This window comes from Urocitellus parryii, chromosome 1, assembly GCF_045843805.1.
Source record: "Urocitellus parryii isolate mUroPar1 chromosome 1, mUroPar1.hap1, whole genome shotgun sequence".
Taxonomy (NCBI): domain Eukaryota; kingdom Metazoa; phylum Chordata; class Mammalia; order Rodentia; family Sciuridae; genus Urocitellus; species Urocitellus parryii.
In genome coordinates, this window is record NC_135531.1 from 231,112,653 (window position 1) to 231,136,408 (window position 23,756).

The following is a 23,756-nucleotide window of genomic DNA, read 5'->3' on the forward strand; positions in this document are numbered from 1 at the left end:
GAGCACTTGCCTTACATGAAGGAGGTCCTGGATTCAATCCCCAGCACTGGAAAAAAAAAAAATCGGATAATGTCTTTGAAAAGTCCATATATCAATTTTTATAAAGAATTCCCTGAAGCTTGCAATAGTGTGTCCTGCAGACTGGCAGCATCAGCAACACCAAGAACCTTGTTGATAATGCAGAACCTCAGGTCGCACCCCAGACTTACTGAATCAAAAACCTGCATTTTAGTAGATCAACTGGAGAGTTGATTCACAGGCACATTGAGGTTGGACATCACTAATGTAGAATACATGTTCTACATAGAGCTACAAGTGAACTATGTTGGTCCTTGGAAACCAATCTATGTTCATGTCTTAAGTACCAGAGATCTGTGTATCTATGGGCTCTAAACATTTACTTAGGAACCAAGCAGCAATAAATGGGAACAATGGATGGGAAATATTCTAAAACTCTATTGGAAGGTCCCTAGTACACAACTTGCAACACAGCACCATTGTCAATGCTGACTAGATTTCTAGGTCATCCTAAGAAGCTGGCTTAATCCATAAAGTAGCTGAAGAAATCAATTGTATTTTAATAATTGTTTTTTATTCTAAGAGAAGATTCTGGAAAGCCTGGTTCTGCTATTAAGAATAGGATGTCCCCATGGATGCAACTGTTTGTGTGTATTGACAATCAGTAGAGTAGTACTTTTATTCTGAGAATGTTCTAAATATAAGAACAACATGGATTAGAAAGATGGAAAAACTGAGAGTTGCTATTGACTTGTTCACATTTTCCCCCAATCTTTGTTTTAACTAATGTCTAAATGTCAAATGTCTAATAGGAAATCGAGAAATGTGCTGGACATTGTAACTAACTTATAACATGAAAATAAAAATAAAAGACAGATTATTTTTATATACATATTTTGCTTGTGTTAAATTACCACATAAATGTACTTAACTTTTTATGCTAACTTAACAAAAATTCAGCAACTCAAAATTCCTCATAGCCATTCTGAAGCTACCACTATTTATAGAATATGATGAACTTGTTATTTTAGATATAGCTAACTTTGTTCTAATATGCTTTCTCCATACCCAAATATACCCACACACTTTTATGTCTTAAAAACTAACTTCTTGGACTGGGGATGTAGCTCAAGGGTAGATTACCTGCTTATCAGACATGAGGTTCTAAGTTCTATCACCAGCACAGGGCTGGGGTGGGGGTTGGATAGGAACAGAGAAAATATTTAAGCACTACTTATTGTGACAACCTACCTATTCTTGACAATGCTTGAAGAAAGCACTGAATTTCTGTGTCAAGCCTGAGGGAAGGTGGGTTTGGGGCTGTTGGAGATGGAAGGGGAAGCTTCCATCTTCTGAAATTCCAAATTATCTCACAATAAATGTTACAGTTTCTAGTCAAAGATTTTAGAAAACACTGTTAGAAAAAAATTTAGTTTTGCAAGAAATAATTTGAATAGATTCAAAAAAGCATAATTCATCAGAATATTGCAGAGACCAGGGTGATTTAATTTTCCCTAGATATTATGAACAATCTTTATTAATAGCAACCAAACTTATTGTTTAGAGTGACAACGTATCAAGGAAATACATATCAAAATCCACTGCCATTATAGTTCTTAACATTTTATTGCATATTTACAATGTGTGGAGCATTATAAGGATTTACAGTAGAAGCCAAAATTCCCAGCCTTTACAAATCTAATAGGAAAAATCAGATAAACCATACACAAATATCTTTGAACATGGGCACTGGAAACATACATACGATTATAATTTTACAGGCTAATACAGGTAAATGCTCTATGTAATAGAACGGGCAGGAAAGATAAAACACAGTGGATAAGAAAGTCACCAGAGTGTGAAATAACCACAGCTGGGTAGTACTGAATATAAACACAATATTGAAAATATGGTTTTAAAGGCTAAAATGTCCTGCAAAAGCATAGCTATCCCTTATGCAAAACTGTGAGGTAGAATTCTTCCCATCCCGTTTTCTGCTTTCCTGACTACCACTGGGTGACTTCCATCACAGGGAGTTCCGGGGGCTCTCTCACACTGCTGGACCTGAGACTGATCGAGTAGTACACATACATTTTACTACCCACTCCACCATCACCACAAAATGGTCTTTTCTGTTCAATGATGAGAGTCATATTTTACTTACTGAAAACGGGTGGCAAAAGTTAGTAACATCAACAACAACAAAAAAAAACCAATGCTCTTTCTTGTAGCTAATATATCACTATTCTTGGGGTTTAACCTTTCAAAGAATGAAATTAATGCTAAAGTTTCAGGTGTAGGAACCTCTCAAGGAGTTGTTTTGGGCAGATAGTGTCATTTGAGGGAAGCAAAGACCTAACTGTCAAATTTAACAATGAACAATGTCATTTCTACCCCCAAACCTACATCTCCTAATATTCAATGTGGATCATAAAAATAGTTTACCTTTCTACACACCTAAAATATAAAATCCAGAGCACAGAACAATTGCATTGGAAAAAGGTAGAGTTTCTTTTTAAACTACCCTATGATCCAGCAGTTCTATTCCTAGGTATCTACACAAGAGAAAATGAAAACCTATGTTCACATAGACATATATAAGAATGATCATAGCAGCTTATTTATAATTGACAACCCTGGAAATAGCCCAGGTAGCCAATAGGAAACTGGATAAACCAACTGCAATATACAATGAATGGAATACTACTCAGCAACTAAAAGGAATGAACTAGAAATACCCAGACACATTGAGAAATCTCCCAAACATTATGGTGAAGAAGCCTTGTAGAAAAGAGTACATGTGTGATTTTATTTACAAAAACAGGAAATCTGGTAGAAAAAAGAACAGTGGTTGCCTTTAAGGGTCAGGTGAGGGGACAGGGATTGACTGGAAAAGGACCATCTGGGAACTTTCTAGGATGGTGATAATTCTATATCTTGATAGCACAGTATGCATTTGCCAAAACCCAGGCGATGCAAATATAAGTCTTTTGCATATCACTGTATGCTAATTTTACATAAAAAGAAAAATGGGAGCAAATACTGAATCCTAATGATATGTATGCTAAAGTATTTAGAAGTGTTCAGATGTCTGCAATTTAAAATGCATCAAAAAAATAACATGGATTGATAGACTGAGGTACGGATAATTCTGTGATAAAACAAAGAGAGTTAATGCAAATTAGCATTTGGGAGCTAAGAACACCATAAAATTATTTTAACATTTTTGTTACACAGTTGAAAATTTTTATTTAAAATGTTATGAAACATAGGGTGCAATTTTTTAAAACCAAAAGATGCTGGTGAGAACTTCATTATGGATCTCATGACAGTATGATTACTAAATTCTTCTATTAAATGTAAATTTAGAATCAAGTTTCTCCTAAGTGCTTGAGAAAGGACATCCCAGAGCATGAGGTTAGTGATCGCTTCTCGAATTTACTCTGGTTCAAAATTGCCTAAGTGATATTTCGATCCTCACACATGTTCGGAAAAAACACGTCTTGATGGCATACTGTGAGCAAATCTGTTGGCTGTGAAGACTGATGCCAAAAACCAAGATGAAGAAACATTCTTGTTTTTACCCTACCTTAAAAACTAAAGAATTGGGGTAACTATAATAAAAAAAAGGTGTTATGCGCCAGGCACCATCTCATTTCTGCACATGCCTGTAATCCCAACAGCTGGGAGGCTGGGGCAGGAGGATTTTAAGTTCAAAGCCAGCCCCAGCCACTTAAAAGACCCTAAGAAACTTACTGAGACACTGTCTAAAAACAAAACACAACAAAAACGGGCCAGGGATGGGGCTCCATGTTTAAGTGCCCCTGGGTTCAATCCCCAGCATCAAATAGTGAATGGGCCACTATATTCTCAGTGGAGGGACACCTTGATCACCCTTCTATATCCAAATGAGACACACCTTTGGACACCCTGAAGACGTGGCATTCAGCCTGTAAATACTTTAAAGGTACTTCCTTAAGATTTCCTTAGAAGTGGCTTCCAGAATTCAAGAGCCCTTTTGTCATAAATAGTTTTCCACATGCCTGACTTAAAATCCCTCAAAACACCGCTCTCAATATATGGACTTCACAACTATTTTTAGTTCTATGTTAAGAACTAAGAATTCCTATATTATGACATATAGGAATTATATGTTTCATATTGCCTCATAGAGTTCTCACAAAAATAATCTGATTCTTCAAAAAGTGCACTCACTGGCTGTCATAATATTTAGTTAAGAGTTCTGGCTTTCTTTTGATCTCAAAGTTCTTCACGTCCTAGTACAGGTTCTGCTTTTACTTGATGTATAGGACTAGTGTTTATTCTCAGGCTTTCAAGTTTGCTTTAAACTACTGCTGTGATATTGAGTCATATTTGGCATCATATCCATGAATCATTTTCCATCTTAAAGCCTCTGCTGTATTTATGTATGCTAAGTCATGCAACACCCTCAGTTCTAAATCTCTGGTAGAAGAACCATCTTTTTCTGTTTATCATCACAACCTACATTTGCCGAGAAAGCTCTTCTCCAACCATAACCACCAATAACACTGGTCTCAAATTGTGTTTTCTTAACTCATTATTGGAATACTTTATAAATATCCCAACAGATTTATGTTCTACTAGTTTCTACAGGTGGGTGATTTATTAAGAGACAATCCAAGTATGGCTTTCTTTTCCTTGGGTTTATTAATAGAGTCGTGTCATGCCCTGTCAACCTCAAAATAAACAATACTCATCACTAGTCTTCCATCTTATTGTGACATCATCTTCCCCCTCAAGAGCGAGTTGGTCAGTTTAAAGCCTTACCATGTACTCACCAACTTCACTGTAATATTTCAGAGATACAATTCTGAATGCATATTTTCCTTGCACACTAGTGAAACAGGGATGGAGCTAAGGGGGTAAACATGAACAGCATGCTTTTGCCCCCACCATCTCATGCTTATCATCTGAGACAGAACAAGATTAAAGGATACTCTATTTTCTCTTCTGAAGAGATAATTAAAGCAATAACAATTTCCATTTTGTGTAACTTTTACAGTTCCAAAGAAATTCACTGATTTAATACCAAGGTCACAGTACATGGCAATGCCAGGTGTTGAAGCCAAGTTTTCAAACTCCAAACTCTTTCCATTATAGGCACTATAATTCTTAGTTTAGCATTTATGATAATTCCTCTACAGTTCTTCCATTATCTTTGTTTCTTAGCTAAACCTAGATTTTTCTGGGGCACACACTAAAGCCAAGTAATGTCAATTGTTAAATTTATTCTTATTTTGTCTCATCAAGGTATTCGTTGGCATCAAACAAGCAGAATATTTTCTACTCCCAACTGAGACGTGTTTATTTCTAGAACTGAAAGTTAACATTGCTAAGTTTAACAATTCGATTAACTGTTCAGTCATGTTCAGCCCATCTTTTTGATCCTAGAGAACTTTCATTTAAGGGCTTAAGTGAAGATACCATAATCATACAAATCTTGTCACTGGTTATGATATACTTATTGGTGTTTGTTTTCGCCTGTGCTATTCTCTATAGACTAGACATGGAGGGCTTTAGCAGGCATAAGTATATTCAGTTTTTAGTAACGAGGTTACTCTTCTTAGGCTTCTGTGCACTTTGGGTAGATGGGAGGTTGGGAGAGGTGTACACCAGCAGCCAATCTCTACTGGCAGGTAACTTAGGTATAGTAGAAAAAACTGAATTAGCTCTTCAGATGTACACTGCACAGTGGGACAGACTCAACTCACTTCACTATCATACCAATCATACCACTGATTATAAAGGTTTTCGATCAGAAAATGTGGTTGGCTTAGCACTGTAATAAAAGTAACTTACTGTCATACTCACATTAAAGGAGTGTGACCCTAGTAACAACAATGATAAACTGAATAGCACACCATACAGCAACTGACTAGGTAATGAAGCAAAAAACACACTAAGACTAAATAACATCAGATGCAATAGCCAGTATAAATCCCTTTAAGTGAGAGACATACCCAATCTTCTATCTGGTCATGAAGCCTAGATCTACCATTAGTTTCCCAGCTGGCAAGACTACACACGCAGTTTCACCAATACCATCAATGAGCCACCCTAGAAGAATAAGGTCACCAACAACAAGGACTAGGAACAAAGCAAAGTGGATCAGAAATGAAGGTGTCATCTTTATCTGATAACCCTGCTGGGTTAGACATGAATAAAGAATAGGTATTAAAATGTCTTTATATATTGAGTTCACACAGCAGCAAATATACAATCAGAAAGCAAGAGAAAAAAAAATAAATCCTTTAAACCCAAAGACAAAATACATAACAAAACTAGCCCAACCAACATTATAGCAATTCCCTGAGCAGGGCTAAAGTAACATGGGAAGTTGTGGCATGTACCATGAGAAATAATTGGTTCTTTTTCGGTTACATTTGCAGGCCCATGTTCATCTACGACACACAAAGGGCTTGTGATTCCAGTCTGTAGCTACTTCCTTCACATGTGCTGTAAGTGAATTATGACCACATGAAAAAAATCATATCTGGGCACTGTTGGGCTTTCATTTGTAATTCTACGAGTATGTACAGAAACATATATAGAAAATAGCAGCAAATTTACAAATGAAGAGCAACAGTATTTATTTTTGCTAAAAGTATATCTAGCTTATGTGAATTATTCAAATTACAAATAACATTTCCAACTTTTGTCTTACTATACTCTTTTTGTGGGCAGGAGAGTTTAAAATATATAAAAAATGAACTCATTTGGCAATTTTGAATCCGTGAGTTGATGGTCTAAATACTAACAAATCAGTTCTTCTTTTAAGAAAGTCTTAATAAAAAAAATTCTAACATCTCTGAAATTTAGAAGATGATGAACCTTCTAAATATCTGAAGTAGCTATACAACTAAATATATAAAATACCAAATGACTTCCTTATAAGGTGATGTACTCCTCAGTCTTAAGTTAGGAAATGAGTATGTTGAAAACAAACTTCAGGTTGAAATATGAAAGGGATTATTTTCAGTGATTAAAACGGAACCCATGTAGGAGTAAACAACTATTCCATGTGACTCAAACCCTGGGAACTGAACTAGTAGGACAAGATCTTTCCCTCAAAAGAGCTTATAATGTAGCAGAATATTACATAGAAGTGTAGATTGTGGCTAGCACCATCAGGAAGACCAAAAGAAGAATCACAAAAGTTCATACTCATAGGAGTAAAGCCCTAAAAAGCTGAGAGGATCATCAAGTACAGAAAGAACTTCCTTGATGTTCTCAGAAGCAGGGGTAGCATAAGACAAGAGGGAACAGTTGAATTTTGCCCCAGATTATCTGACATGTTTGACTAGGATAAAGGGCTGTACCATTAACTAACAAAATTATGCCAGGAGGACAGGGTGAGCAGTAGGAGAAATCCTTCCTCTGGGCTGAAATGTTAAGCAGGCAGTTGAAAGAACAAGTCTAGTGTTTTGGACCAGATATGTGATGCACGATGCTGTGATAAAACAGAAACCCTAAGGAGGAGATACCTAAAGAAGAGCCACAAGCATTCTGAGGACATAATCTAAGAGCACACATGGTTAGTACACATTTTAAAGATGAATTACGTGACTGTACTCACAGTTATGGCAGAGGATAGCATCTTCGAGGGAGGAGATGCTGCCTAGGAAAGGTTGCTCAATTTTATAAATGGAAGGGTTAGAGATGCTGGCTGAGAAAAAACAACACTCAGCTCAGTAGGCAGAAAACCATTCCTGATTTTCAAAAGCAAGAGTTTCATTAGAGTGCTGTGTGAAACCAGACTGCAAGATGCTCTGCAAGAAGAAATGAAGATGTAGGGCAAGGGATATGGACTTCTTCAAGAAGTCTGGCAGTAAAGAAGGCTGGAGAAACCAGCAGGTTCAGAGGGAGGTTTTTTGCATCAGAGATACATGAACTTGTTTGTGGATCATGAAAAGGAACCAGCACATAATTCTTTGCATAATGTTGTACTGATCACAAGTCTAAAAAATTATTTTTCATCTTTAAGAAATCTTCTGGCATAAAAATTAACACAAAAATTAAATTATATGCATTTTACAATTTAAACTTAATACAAATGTAAAAACACTAGCATTTTGTGATAAATTTTATTTCTAAAGGAGTCGTACAGTTTTTGTTATTAGACTACTTCAGAAATGATTTTGCCTCTAGTCTGTCATGAGAAATTAAATTTTATTAACAATTACTATTTTAGTTCCAGAAAGATTACTTTGATATAAAGGATTACACTGAAGTAATTATGTATGCCTTCTTCCTCAGCCCTCCTCTCCCAAAGACAAAATATCTTCAGGATAGTTAATAATTTGGATAAAATTTTTGAAGTTGAAGAAAAGAAAACACTGAAATAGTATCCCATTATTAATAAGTTCTTAAAGATCTAAATTATTCTTCACAATTATTTTTCATGATAAAACATGCTTATTTATTATATACACATGCATACATATGAATTTTCTGGCTAAAATACATGCAACAACCTTGAAAAAACAATTATTAAACCATCCTCACAGTCCTAAGAATGCCCTTTTTGATAAGGCACTCATGTTTGAAAATAGGATATAACTACCAAATTAAATAAGATGTTTAAAGAAGCCTTTTATTAAGCACAAACAACTTTTAATACATTATCAATACAAATAGGAAAATGTTTTTAATGAATATGATATATCAAAGATCTGAACGATGTTCTTCATATTGACACAATAAAAATAATCAATCTTAAAGAATTACAAAGTAAAATTTTGAGGATGCCAAAATCTACTGATGATAGTTTAACTACAGTCTAAATTTACTACACACCTGGGGAGGAAGGGCGACCATTTTTTATAAGGAGAATTCCTAAACTCTTATTAGCACCATTCAAAGCTTATTATCAGTTGTTCATCTACAAACTGACAGGTCATGTAAAGCTTGAAAGCAAGATTTCAGTGCAATGTTTACAGTTTCCTTCTTTTAAGATACCTGGAGTCTATGATCTCAAAGCATATTAAATAATTATGCCTTGGTAGTTGCGAGGTGTTAGCATGTAGAGAGAAACGTGTTGTGGGAAGAAATGAGGCTTATCCTGCTGTGAGATGTGTCTTAATGTACTGTGGCTAATGCTGCAGAATGCCGACGACATGCGGGAATGTGAACTGTAGGTCTGTGGGACGCTGGTAGCTATTAGCTCTCTGTGGTCACCATTTCAGGATGTCTCAGTTGCTGCCTTTTGAGACTAACTAATTTCATCCTGTCTCTGATGTGCTCTGCAGCAGAAGCCATGTCACTTGGACTCCCAAAATATTGTTCGGTTCTAAAATCAAAACACACAGAAAAATCCCGGATTAATACAAATTCATTTAAAGTGCAGCACATGCAACAGGGAAAAAAAATGCCATTAAGAAGAGCCTATATAATATGACCTCTGAGTAGAAATTATTTCATTCACAGTCCAAAATGTTTATCTCTTGAAGGTAATGCTGTAGGAAAAATACTTTTTAAACAGCAAAAAAAATGTTAAGACATGATGAGTTAAATGTTAAATATAAATAAATGTTATATCATTTATACTTACGATAGTCAATAAAACAAATGAAGCAACACTGGCAATATTCTGCCTTTCAGTTCTGGGTCCATAAGCAAACACCAGCGTAAAATCTGTACTTGCATGCTAAGAGCTGCATACAGCAATTATTGAATAAAGCAGGCAAGTAAAGAATTATTTTTGATATTAAAATATGGTTTGGAGCCAGGTAAGGTCAAAGAGCTCCTTCGAGTAGTGGTAATCTCTGCTACTTAAAGGAGCTAAGGTAGGTGAATTGTAAGTTCAAGGCCAGCCTGGGCAACTTAGCAAGACCCTGTCACAAAATTTTAAAAGGGCTGGAAATGTTGCTCAATGGTAAAGCACTTGTCTAGCATGCACCAGCCCTAAATTCAATCTCTAGCACACATACACTCACACAAAAAAATATAAAGACATGGTTTGGTACATTAATAGACAAAAGTAATTTCATTTTCTATTATTTGCAAAGATACTACATTCAGAGTCAGAGCTTGAAGGGTTTTTGGAAATTCCTGGTTAACCTCTGTTTTTTAGATCAAAAAATTAAGGCTTAGGGCTGGGAGTCAAGTTCAGTGATATAATGTATGCACAGGATATGTGAGGCCCTGGGTCTCATTCCCAGCACCATCAAATGAACAAAATAAAAAAAAGGCCTAGAATGATTTAACCAAGGTCACACAATGGGGAAAAAAATAAATCAGGATTTGGGGGCAGTGGGGGAAATCCAGAAAGATCATTAATTGCTTTTATTTTACCAGGACAATTTATTTAAAAGATAAATCTGAATAATCTGTCATATAAACTTTGCATAACAAAAACATATTATTATTATTGTATTAGTAATTATGGAAAACACAACTGAGATCATTTGAGAGACATATTTAGTGTAACAAAATACCATATACCAACATATAAATGCATATATAAATGTATACACATATGCTTGGATATATATGAATATAAAATGGAATAAAATAACAACCACAAGTATTAAAAGTGAGTGCTTGTGAAATTTGAATATACAGTTCTTTTCTTTTATCTTAAGAAGAAATGACATCTGGGAAGAGAAGTTCAAGTAAAATCACCAAGGGCAGATGCTCCTAACTGACCCAAGAAGTGTGATAACTGACTCTGACAACTGGGAACACAGGAGAGGGGTGAGGGTCCCTGGCACAGAAGAGCCAGAATCACCCCTACAATACTGTTACTAGCTGAGTTTTGTTCTCTTTTATTACAGAAATGTAATATGACTTCAGATAGTGCAAGTTTAGTATGACTAGACATTAAGTATACATCATGTATAATCTTCTTTCAAGGTAATGAAATAGTTTCTTTTAAATATCAATCTCCAATTATTATCAGAAGTTCATGACACAGCAATAGCTTATATGTCTCATGTCTGTTTTGAATACATTCCACACATTTAATAGCAGAGAACACCACTGCCCCTATAGTGTGAAGAAGCACAACTGTCCCATCCTGTTTTCAGATGAGGAAACTGAGGCACTAAGAAGTGGAGTACCTTGCCCAAGTTGTCACTGCTGGTAAGAGGTGGAGCCCAGGATCCCTGGTACCAGAGTCTGCACTTGCCTCCAACACACTCTAACACAAAGTAAGGACACTTGAACTTTCATTTGATGGTTTGGTTTCTGTATCATTTGAATTAAATATCCTCTGGACTACCTCTAAATTACTTTGATTGATAAAATCTAGATCACCAGGGAGGAAGTTCCTTCTGAGTCTTTTACTGGCCCATTTATTTTGCATCAGATTATTAATTATTCTTAATTATTTTGGACCATTTGAAATGAAACAGCATGTCAGAATCAGGATGCCATCATTTTACACACGAAAAAATTAGGATGCCATATAGAACAGTGAAAAGAGAATGGGTTTGGAGTCCCACACACCTGAGAGCATATCCTAACTCCAACACACAGAAGCCTAATTAATCTTTCACAGTCTTAGTCTCTTCATTTCTAAATCAGGAATAATGATACAGGCCTTGGCACTGTCTGTGAATGTGAAGAGTTTAACTCAAGCTCACTAAACATCAGTCCTTTTCCCATGCCTTCCCTTTCCTAAATGAAGCCCAAAGTCACACTGCTCCTGTCCTCACAGCCAAGCTAAAACCATGGGCCTCAGTCTAGTCAGTGATGGTCTTTCTACAACAAGCTGTCAAGAAGAAACACATCTGATGTCAGTAAGCACCAACTGTGAGTTCTGCTAACAGCTAAGCTTGGATTTTTTTCAGTTTAAACCAATTGAAGATGTGAACCAAACTTAATTTTCTTTACTTTTTAAAGAATAGATTTTTCCAGGCTGGGGTTATAGCTCAGTGATAGAGCACTTGCCTATCAAGTGTGAGGCACTGGGTTCAATCCTCAGCACCACGTAAAAATAAATAAATAAAATAAAGATATTGTGTTCACCTACAACAACAACAAAAAAGAAAAGATAAAATAATATGAAAGCATGCACCATACCCATCAGGATAAACTACAGGAACAGTTAATCTATCCAAAAGTGATTTCCCAACTGCTTCAATTTCATCAAATTGCTCCTCATCATTAATAGCTTCAGGCTCTTCCGGACAGTCTTGTAAAATCTGCAACAAACAAAAGGGCAACCTCAATCAAGAGACAAAAAAGGAAATCAAGTTCATGCAAATAAAGTAAGTGGAAAAGGTGGTTTTTGTTTTATTCGTAGCATCTTCATGTACATCACTGTTCGAAGCTGAATTATTACTAGTAAAAGTGGCTCAAGAAATTCTAATAAAAATGAAATACATAATCCCTACTAATAATATATAATTAGAGTACAAAATGGTCTATGGTGATTTCCAAGAAAAAATAAGTAGACTACTATTTGGAAAATAAGTTTGACCTGTGCTTAAGAAGTATTTTCTCACTCAATAGGCAACTATTTCTTAAAAACTTTTACTGTATGTTTATTTAGCATCTTGGTATGTGAATGAATGAAACAATCTATCCTTAGGAAGCTCATAGACTTCAGAAATTAAATATAAATTTTTGGGAGGGGCGGGTACCAGGGATTGAACTCGGGGGCACTCAGCCACTGAGCCACATCTCCAGCCCTATTTTGTATTTTATTTAGAGACAGGGTCTGAGTTGCTTAGGGTCTCACTTTTGCTGAGGCTGGCTTTGAACCCATGATCCTTCTGTCTCAGTCTCCTGAGCCACTGGGATTACAGGTGTGTGCCGCTAAATAAGAATTTGAAACAACATATACTTAGAGTACAAACATGTAATTGATGAGAAGAGATAGGCAGGCACTTTAGTAACTCATCTGCTGAATTTACTGCTTATCACTCAAATTTAGGAAGCTTTAACACCCTTGAAGACATGCTATTCTTTTTTTTCTCCTCTGAGTTAACACCATTTAAATTTAATTACAAGAAAAAAAAATACAAACTTTTGGGAGAGAGAGAAGAAAACAAAGATGGCTTAACTCTTGCAACAACTGTTCTGTTCTACAGACCAGGCTGCCACTTAGGCATCACAACTTAGGTTTTCCTAGTGTGGATTAAGGAAATTTAACTTGGACATCTAAGACAAGGTAGTTAGTATATGCAGACAAATGTCAATAATGGAATTCATACAAAATTTAACAAATAGATTAATCAGATAATTACATTATTAGAATTAACACATTTTTAAATATATGCAGGGTATCTTAAAATATATTGAACATCCCTATAGATAAACTTTCAATGTTAAGAAATCAGAACAAAGTTAACTATAAAGCAAAGCTCCTCTTCAGAATGGAAATGTAAGGCTGGGTACAATATGTAGGAAAAAGGTTCTATTAAAAATCTGCCCATCCCAAGTAAATGTGTCCAAATGAAACTATAAATTTTACTGTTGGTTTCTGGAATTCATTGAATAATAAATTAGGGAATGAAGTATAGAGATAACATATGGAAAAAGGTTTTTTTCTTCTTTTAATTCCTATTCTCATTATTTTAGTTGAACAGTCTATATCCTAAGTTATAAAATCACAAAATGACTTTTTAAAAATTTGTGACAATTAGCCAGATGTGGTGGTGCAGGCCTATAATCCCAGCAACTCAGAAGGTTGAGACGAGAGGCAAGAGGACTGCAGTTGGACACCAGCCTCAGCAACTTGGCAAGATCCTGTTTCAAAATAAAATTTTTTAAAAAGGCAAAAGGCTGGGGATGTAGCTTAGTGGCAAAGTGCCCTGGGCTGAATCACCAGTTTTAAAAAAAAAGTGACAATTAGTACTTGTTGTCAAAGCCAAGTTTCCTTTCCTGGCATAAAGAAAGAGACTGATGTAATGACACTCTAGTGAACAGAGCACCTGTGGACACAGCTCGGAGAGGAGCAGAGCAAAGTGAGGAGAGGAGCAGAGCAAAGTGAGGTTCTGGGATTCTCCAACCATAGTCCTCCAACACTCGAGTGGATTAAGGAAATTTAATTTGGACATATAAGACCATGTATTTTATATAAACCAATGTTAATAATGAAACTCATACAATTTTTAACCAATAGATTAATCTGAACATTACATTATTAATACATACATTTTAAACATATACAATAAGTAATACTGAGATTACATTTCAAAAGGGGCAAACCTTTTCAGCATTTGAGTGAAATGCAATGGCCATTTCCAACCTATGTACTCTTTCTTCGGACGCTATCGTAAACTGTTTCCACACCCTGTTCAATCGAGGAAGTGTGTCCCCAGAAGACCGAGAAGTGCATCGTAAAGACTGGCACAACACAACTGTGGCCTGCAGCAACTGTCTACCATAATCATAAGTACTCTAAAAAAAAAAAAAGGAAACATAGAATTATAATAAAAGAATTCTGAAGAGGAGGGGAAAGGTTTTGGGAGACTGGTTGCAATTAAGTACGACCACTGGAAATTAATGCTGAATGAATCTAGTGTCACTTATTACTATAAATGATCTACATGCATAAGTAAGGAAGGGGAAGTAATATTTTTAGTTTATAAGTTTCTTCTTCTTTTTTTTAAGGTTTTCCCCATCTCTGCTAAATTCCACTGGCAAAATTCCACAGCTCATTAATTACCAAAACTAGTGAGTGAAACTAGTCTCATGATAGTCCATATAGGAAGCTCTACCTATTACAATGTGAATGAAATCAATAGGGAAAATATATTATGATACTTTTCAGCACAAAACCGACTTTGTATTATTGTGCTAACATAAGTCAAATACAAAAAGTGGGATTTCTAATTTAGTGCTATTAATATACATTTCATATTAGCTTCTATGAGTGAATAATTGGATTGTCTTAAAAATACCATAACATGTAACATATATCAGAGGGAGCATACAGAACCTGTGTTTGCGGCAATTTAAACCCTCTCAAGTTTATGCAGGCTAGTTTTGATGCACCAGCTGACATTTTCTTAATTCTGTGATATTTCTGGAATAACAAAACTAACCTTCTTGGACTTGGAGGGTTAAGTTACATTATAATCATGCAGAAAGCTATTCAAACACTGAGCTTGTAGAAAAGGAAGATAACCAGTTCTGCACCTGTGCAACATCAACAAATTTTCTATGCTTTTCCAGTAAAACTTTCGTTTCCTGAGCATCATCACCCAATCTGATGTGGGTCTTAAGTAGAGCATCCAGAAGTTCACTTAGCCATTCAACCGCCTAAATAAAAATACAAAACAGTGAAGTTGCATTCATAATTCTTTACTTCTTACATCAAAACATCACATATATAAAAATTGCTATACTATGGTTGGTTAGTCCATTAATTATAACTAGTTGTCAATAGCACATTTGATCCAATGCCCCTCAGATTCTTCTCCTACTCTCAAATGTTCTTAAACTCTGAAGGCAAAGCCTACTACAGAAGCACTCTTAAAATACACATCACATAATAGAATATCATGCATTTCTGTAGAACAGACTTACTAGGATCTCATTACAGATGCATATCACTGTTAGAAATCATAAATTCTTCTACATCAAGATGAAAGAATGTTCTAATATTAACTTCACAAAAATATCAAACTGTCTAGCATTGGAAGTTCACCTGTGGGTTAGAAAGCAATGTGCTACAATTGCCTTTACTCTGGAATGTAACTAACAAACTACTAGTCAATAATAATGTTAATAAATAATTCCAATCTCTAACACAATAGAGGATTTCATCAAGAGGATAAGCCAAATGAAATCAGTAAGCTAGCTAGAAGAACCAAATTTTATTCTTCAACAGGATAAGCTAGATTTGATTAAGAATTTACTTTCTTAGGAACATAAGAAGTACACTTTTGTTCACAGTTAGATGAAATTGTTCTTCTAAGAAATGATAGCCATATAATGTGGTCGTCTGGTCCTTACCTGAGCAGCATCTTCTTCACATTTAAACAGCTGCACCATCTGAAGCATCTTTAACCTTCGCACATCTACCATGTCTTCACATCTAATAAATCCAAACATACATTTAGTCTACTGTTTTGGTTTCCATAATAACATCATCATCTGGCACATGTGTTTTATAATATACTAAAATATTTAGTCCTACACTATGGAAACTGCATGTGTTGCTTTGTAAGAAGTTTAAGGATATCTATTCTATGTTACATCAAAACCTCAAAATACCTGAAAGACAAACCCTTTTGAGGATAGCATAGATTCTGTAAAATATCGAAGCAAAGTATAAATGCAATAGTAACTACAACCCAAACAAACTGCCACTGACAAGTAGCATCAAACAAGCTTCATTGATAAAAATATGAAGTTTCTCAGGGCTGGGGTTATAGCTCAGCTGTAAAGCACTTGCCTCACACATGTGAGGCCCTGGGTTCCATCCTCAGCACCACATAAAAATAAATAAAATAAAGATATTATGTCCATCTTTAAAAACATCTTTTAAAAAATGTGAAGTTTCTCAACTACTAGCTTTAGGGATAATGTTCCAAGGAAAAATTTTTAAATTAATACTTTTCACGGAATTATTCTAGATGGAATAATACTTAAAACTGAATTCCTTTTTAAACTCTCCATTTACATTCTTAAAGGGGGGAAAAGAACTCCATTGATGTTTGAGTGGAAGAAACACAATTAAGAGCATTTTCTAATCTCTCTGCAGTGTGCTTGGATAATATATGGCTGAAACGATAAAAGTATCTTGATCTATCTCAACTCTGACCAATTTCCTTCACTCCCATGCAATTCACGTGCTGCAGAAGATAAGGGGGACTCCTATTGCAGTCCCAAATATCAACAAGAAGTTACCCCACAGGCACTGGGCTCTCCTACAGTTGATGTCCTTAAAGAAAGCTTAATAACAAAGAATGGTCCTTTCAGAGGTATCACAGGCTATTAGGGAGATAGTATCAATAAAAGTCATAGCATAATATTAAGAAGCAACTTGTGTAAAGTAATTCTAAAAGGTATTAAAGAGAAGTGATGATAATTATTTTTAAAATCTGAAACTTATCATCAAGAAGATAAGCCAAATGAACTTAATGTAAGACACCTTAATGATAAAGATATCAAAATATATATTCAAGAGTTGTACCAGGTTATAGGGAAAATGAAACATTTTCTCTGCTATTAAAATAGTTCCAACTTGGAAGACGCATGGAGATTCCTCAGAAAACTTGGACTGGAACCATAATTTGACCCAGTTATCCCAGTCCTCAGCATGTACTCAAAGGACTTAAAATCAGCATACTATAGTGACATGGCAAAATCAATGTTTATAGCATCTCAATTCACAATAGCTAAACTATGGAACCAACCTAGGTGCCCTCTGACAGATGACTGGAGAAAGAAAACATTATATATATATCTCCATATGGAATATTATTCAGTCATAAAGAAGAATGACATTATGGCACTTGCCATTTATGGATGAAATTGGAGACTATCATGCTAAGTGAAAGAAGCCAGTCCCCAAAATCAGAGGCTGAATGTTCTCTCTAAAATGCAGATGATACTCATAATGGGGGGCGTGTGTGTGTGAAGGTCTAAATTGGACAGGGCAGAGTGAGAATAAGGGGAGGGGGGATGGGAAAGACAGTAGAATGAATCAGACATAACTTTCATATGTTCATATGTGAACACACAACCTAGTGTAACTCCACATCATGTATGACCACAAAAATGGGAAGTTATCTCCATGTATATATGATATGTTGAAAGACTTTCTACTGTTATGTATAGCTAAAAATTTTTTTAAATTTTTAAAAAGATAGTTCCAATTTGGGAGATGAACTTTATACAATGTGGCAAATGATATAATGGAGTCACAAAAAAGGTTTATTTGGAGTAAGTGACTCACCTGCCTTAGAAATCCTAAGACTTCCTAAGATAAGTCTATCTGAGTCTTGGAAGATAAGTAGGAATCTGCTAGATAGAAAATGAGAAAAGCAATACTTCCAGTGATGGATGAAACAACGTGATGTTCTCAAGGAAACTGAAAACAACCATATAATTTAGTGGGAAAGTTAGAAAAGCATGAGACTCTGCAGAAGTGGATAAGAAAAGGGCTCTGGCCACTCCAGTAAGACTGTACTTCATCTGAAAAAAGAGAAAGTCCCAGAAGGAGGTTTAACACCATTCTTGTACTCGATGCAGATTACTCCTGCATACCAGACTGAAGAAGAGCAAGACCAGGGGCACTTGAGATCTAAAATCTTGAACAAAAAATCGTGGGATTCAGCAACAACAGCACTTGAATATTTGACTAGGTATAAGGAATGCGGAAGATGAAGGATTTTAGGATAAATTCCAAGTTTTGTAGCTGACAGTAATTTTACCCTGAATAAGAAATTAAAAGCAAGGAGCAAGTTTTGGAGGAAAATGTTTCTCGAATTGGGTGTCAACATACTTTATATACAAACATAGATATGAAAAATTGTGGTATATTTGTGTAATAAGAATTGTAATGCAAAAAAAAACCCCAAAGTATATTTACAAAGGCATGAATTGGCATAAACATACTCTATATACAAAGATATGAAAAACCATACTCTATATGTAATAAGAATTGTAATGCATTCTGCTGTTCTGTATTTAAAAAATAAAATCAATAAAACTAAAAAAAAATAGAAAATTGTTCTAATCTGAAGATAACAGGCTTGGAGGAGCACACAGAGTATCCCACTGCAGACATGGAACAGGCGACCGGAACTGAGTCTGGAGCACAGGAGAGGGCTTGGAAAGAGCTACAACTATTCAACCACATCATATTTTTAAAAATCATTAAAGTAGTGAGATTTGCAGAGAGAGCAAATCAAGAAGAGAATTTGGCCTCAGAACAAGCCCTGGAAGCAGTGTTTAGTTACAGAACAAGAAATCTGAGAAGAAATTAACAAGAAAGAGCACCAGGAGGAGGACCATGGTTTCAGGAAGACACAGCTGTCAGGGAGTCTTGAAGAGAACCTATAAGTCAGCTGTGTCCAGTGCCATTCATAATCAAGCAGACCGGACTAAAACATTCTCTGGATTTTGAACAAGATCAATGTTTATCACATATGGTCTTGTTGGTAACACCAATGAGAACAAAAGGAGTGAAGTGGAGGTCAGAAGTCAGGCTCAAGAGGATGAAAAGTAAGGTGGAGTTAGTAAGGAATGCAGTTGAGACCTGCAAACAACTTAGCTGTGAGGAAGAGCTTAATGCCAGAAGACAAAGGGAAGAAAGGAAGATGGACCTCTTCATTCAGTCATACCAGGAACATACTTCATTATATTCTAACAGGAGACAGTTGAGCATTTAAGTGAGGGGCAGGACTCAGAATAGAGAAAGGGAGTTAATGAAGACGGCAAATCAGAACCTAAAAGGCAGGATCCTTTCTCAGAGGATGGCTCTCCCTTTGTGGGGAGGAATCCGCAGATACAGGACAGGTGCAGAAGGAATTCCAGCCTCGTGACTGTCTACTTTTGTAGGGGAGAGTTTCTGTGAGGTTCTGTTGGTGACCTCAACATTTCTAAGTGTATAAGTTTTGATACAACCATGCTAGGTTATGTACGCTTGCCTATGTGATTCTGATCTTTCACTTTGCAATGGCTGTTGCAAATTATGTTTTCAAAGAATCCCTTGAATTCCTAGTCCTATATCAAAGTGAGCATCAACATTAGTCCACTGTGTCTAATCCCTGTACAGCAAACATGAGCACAAACAAGTGTGACATTTTATAAGAAACAGACATGAAGAATTAGATCAATATAGATGGCAGATTTAACAGCAACTCTAAACTAAAATGGAAATGTAAGTTTCTCCAAAAAGATTTTCTTATAGCAAAGAAAAGCAGAGTCCTAGGGTACAGAATGTTAAGCACTTTAGTATAACTCAAAATTTCACTATTAAGTAAAAGAGGAAAAGATACCTGGTAATTGAACAAATTGTCATTAATTTGTTAGTACGATTATATATAATAACTATTATATTTATCAAAAGCCTATTACATGCCTACTATATAACAGGTAAGAACCTTTAGTTTGTATGTAAAATATAAATTATACAATTTTTCATTTTAGTTAGTATGTTGTCTTGGTAAAATTAACATTAATAGTCAAACTTTGCCTTTGTTTCCTAAGCTGCATGTCTTCCATCACTCCTTGTATGTGGTCCACATTTTCTTTATTTTCAATGGTTACATCCTTTCCATAGGCCCAGGACGCCTGATTGGAGATCTGATCCAGCAGACCTTGACCTTTTTCACGCAAACCTTGCAATCCCACATCTAAAATAAAAGTTATTAGATTTAATCTCTTAACTAAGGTGTTTTTCCCTCCCTCAAATAAATCCTCTCAGCAGATACTGCACTTGGAATCCAAGCATAAAATCTTTATATATTAAACCACATTGGGATGGAGTCCTCTGAACATCTCAAGGAATAAAATCCTTTTAAACTGAGAGCTCTCATACCAAATTCTCCCTAAAGGGAATATTTAAAACACAAATCTCCATAGATAATAATTTCTTTTAAAAACTGAAAGCAGGAAGAAAGTATGTTAATTTCTATTTTTACAAATAAATTTTACTATTTTTTTCCTGTTTCTTGTGTTCCTATTTTTAGGACAACAATGTAAATATTTTGTTTAAAAACAGTGTAAAATTTGTGAGATTTCAAGACACTCACATGGTGTATTATCAGTGTAAAGGGATGCCGAACGCTGTAAAGTCAATTCCAACTTACGCACCACAGGAGCAACATTAGGATATATTTACAATACTCCAAGTCAGACATGTGTAGAGAAATTCTCTTCTTTTTTTTAAGGAAAAGTATGACTTAAGGAAACTACTGATATTTTAAAATAAATTTCATTTGGTGTATTGAACATATACTATGCATGTCATCTGTTAAACTAACAATTAGGCTACAAGCAAATGAAGTGTCAATACAAAAAATGTTTTTCTGAAACCAATTCCCTGAAGCTGTTTTCCACAATTAATTAATCTGATTTGATCACATGTCACCACTTTCTACACCTGCTTCCTCTGCTCCTTCCCTCAATGGACAGTCCCTTCCCATTTTCACATCTTGGCCTAGGAAAGTTCACTGGATTTCTTACTGTGGAAACATTTAAAAGGTCCCAATGACAAAAGTAACAGAGCTTTCATTAAGAGCTAGCTTAATGAAATGGGACCACTCCCTCCTTAGAAACTAGGTAACCCTGACCATATTCCCAGGCAGAGAAACAAATGCATAGAACCAGACCAACTATTTTTTCACAAGGTTAGGATATAGCAACAACAAAAATCATTGTATAAAACACAGTTTGGGGCATACAGAGTTTACCACAGAACACTTCACAACTAATTACAGTTTATGCATGCACTACAAATAACTTCACTGTTCCTAGGATATGCAAGATATAGCACCTGTAGTAAACAAAAAGGCCAAAGGCCCAATGAAGGGAGGAGTGCCTAATCACAATGAAAAGTAAAAATTTTTAGCAAAAATTAGACTCACTCAAGGGAATAAAACCCCTTTAATACTACTTTTTCCTGTGTTCCCTGAAAATAATAATTAGTTCAGTATAAGCTGACTTAATTGTGTAACCATGATAATGATATTTTTTTAAAAAAAGAACTCTTATGTTTCAGCATTTTTAAAATCTGCTTACCAACACTTTTCAGCTTCTCTTCAAGCAGTTTTAAAGTTTGCTGAATCGATGCTCCATCAGCTGGTGCTACATCTACGCACAACATCCCTAATAAGCCATCCAACTGCTGAGACAACTAAAGCAGAGGGACACCAAAGAGACAACCCTGATGTAATCAGCATCTAAAGTGTTTAATGATGAATGAGGTTTATCTAATGAGGTTATCACAATTACACTTGAAAACATTATGCTGTTAAGAGACAAGAACAAATAATCAGAGTACATGTTATCTAGAAGATGGAACACACAGATGCATGCACCAGAAAGACAAAGGAGAACATCCAGGTCAGCAGAGTGCAAAAAATTATGGACACTTCCATTTCCATCTATGTTAAAAAGCATACATTTTGAAGAACAGTCAAAATGAAATATATCTACTGGTTTGGAATACTTTAGTTAGACAATCAAAGGTTTAATTGCATGCAGAATGACTTAGAATCATTTGTTAAATCAGAAAATTTTATCACGTTACCCCCACCAGTAAATTACATTATTGTTCAAGGAAAATAATTAGAGCAGACATGCAAACCTGCAAAAATTATGTGTGGATTGTTCAGATTATCTGAGGAAAAGAGAAGCGATCAGAGTAGACACTTACATCTTGTGCAACACCATGGAATTCAAGAGCTGCTTGTAAGAGATTTTGCCTGAATTCCAGCTGACTGGCCTGCCGATAACAAACATCACTAAGTTGTTGCTGTAGTGACTTTAGTTCCACAAGATCTTCCTCATCCCCAGCATTCAAGAGTGCGGCAATTTGCTGATTAAGTTCCACATATACTGCAAACCATTCCTGTAATAGAGGTATCACAAAGTATGTTAAGGATCAAATTAGCTCCTGGAGGACACATTTTATCATTTCTCCAGACAAACTAATTAACATACACGTGAACACTTTTATAAAGCAACACTGTTTAAGAGAGAATGTAAAATCCCCATCCTTCCCCACATCCTTCCATCATGATCCCTGGAGCTCACTGCCTGCCAATGGTAGTCTCCTGTATCCTCAGTCTGGCTTCTAGATGTTCCCTTCCTTCATATGCTCTAAAACCTGTTCACCCTCATAGTGCACAGTTACCTCTGCAGCCCCCTAAACTGGTTGCTATCTTTATTTCCACACCAACATACACAAGCCCAGACTCATTACTATTTCAAACCATTTTTCCCCCTCTTGTCTGGAAAACCTGTGAAATGCAGAATGCTGGATTACGCCCTTCCAGCCTTTCCTGTGGTATCCCCTCATCCCCCTGGGGGTTCCTCTCTGCGCCAGCCTTCTTGGTGATGGCCTCCATGTACCCATGCACCAACACTCTAGACTCAGCTCCTCGACTGTTTCCCTTACTTCCACTACTGCATCCTCACCCCACCTCAGCTACCTACTCCAATGGCCCTAAAAGCCTGTCATCATGTACTGCTTACTAGGCAACTCTAAACTCTCACTTTTGTGAATTCCATTCTCTCATCAGATACTGACTCCAATGCCCTTTTTTTAAGCTACACCCCCAGAGGTCCACTGATCTATTCTCCTTTCATGTCTGACACTGCAGCACTTGGCAGCCTCTCACCCTTGGTCAGAAGCTACAACCACCTCCCAGTATACAACCCTGGCCCACCACACCTGCCCTCCTTTCTTCCATCAAATTCACCTACTGAAACCTCAAACCTGGCTTCTCTGCCTACTGTGTGCCTGTACCAGAGTGGCTGAACACAGCTAGGTAAAAACCACCACAGACATGCCCTGCGTATCAACCATCAACGATGGACCACACATGTGATGGTGGTTCTGTAAGACTACACAGCCTGGCGACATCATAGTTGTCCTAGTTCCTGTAAGTGCACTCTATGATGCTCACTCAGCAACAAAATCACCTAATGATGCATTTCTTAAAGTATGCTCTAATTAAGCAATACATGACAGTCTGTGCATATTTTTTTTTAAGTTATAGCTAAATAATCTCAAACAGAGGTTCAGTAATCCTTGCAGGTTTCTCTAAGCAATTCACTTTCCC

The 23,756-nt window shown here is 36.0% G+C and overlaps 1 protein-coding gene across 3 annotated transcripts in view; it reads right to left on the reverse strand.

Annotated features, from left to right (window-relative positions):
• Positions 1–1,576: 1,576 nt before the first annotated feature.
• Sestd1 (SEC14 and spectrin domain containing 1) overlaps positions 1,577–23,756 on the reverse strand; it is a 126,789-nt gene continuing 104,609 nt past the window's right edge. For all 3 annotated transcript variants that reach the window (XM_026392010.2, XM_026392012.2, XM_026392013.2), the window contains exons 11-18: positions 22,346–22,540; positions 21,709–21,823; positions 20,162–20,321; positions 15,970–16,051; positions 15,151–15,273; positions 14,218–14,409; positions 12,085–12,206; positions 1,577–9,349 (exon numbers count right to left, since the gene is read on the reverse strand). In XM_026392010.2, the coding sequence (XP_026247795.1) occupies positions 9,220–9,349; positions 12,085–12,206; positions 14,218–14,409; positions 15,151–15,273; positions 15,970–16,051; positions 20,162–20,321; positions 21,709–21,823; positions 22,346–22,540 (1,119 nt within the window). In that variant the 3' untranslated portion in view covers positions 1,577–9,219. The remainder of the gene's footprint in view (positions 9,350–12,084; positions 12,207–14,217; positions 14,410–15,150; positions 15,274–15,969; positions 16,052–20,161; positions 20,322–21,708; positions 21,824–22,345; positions 22,541–23,756) is intronic.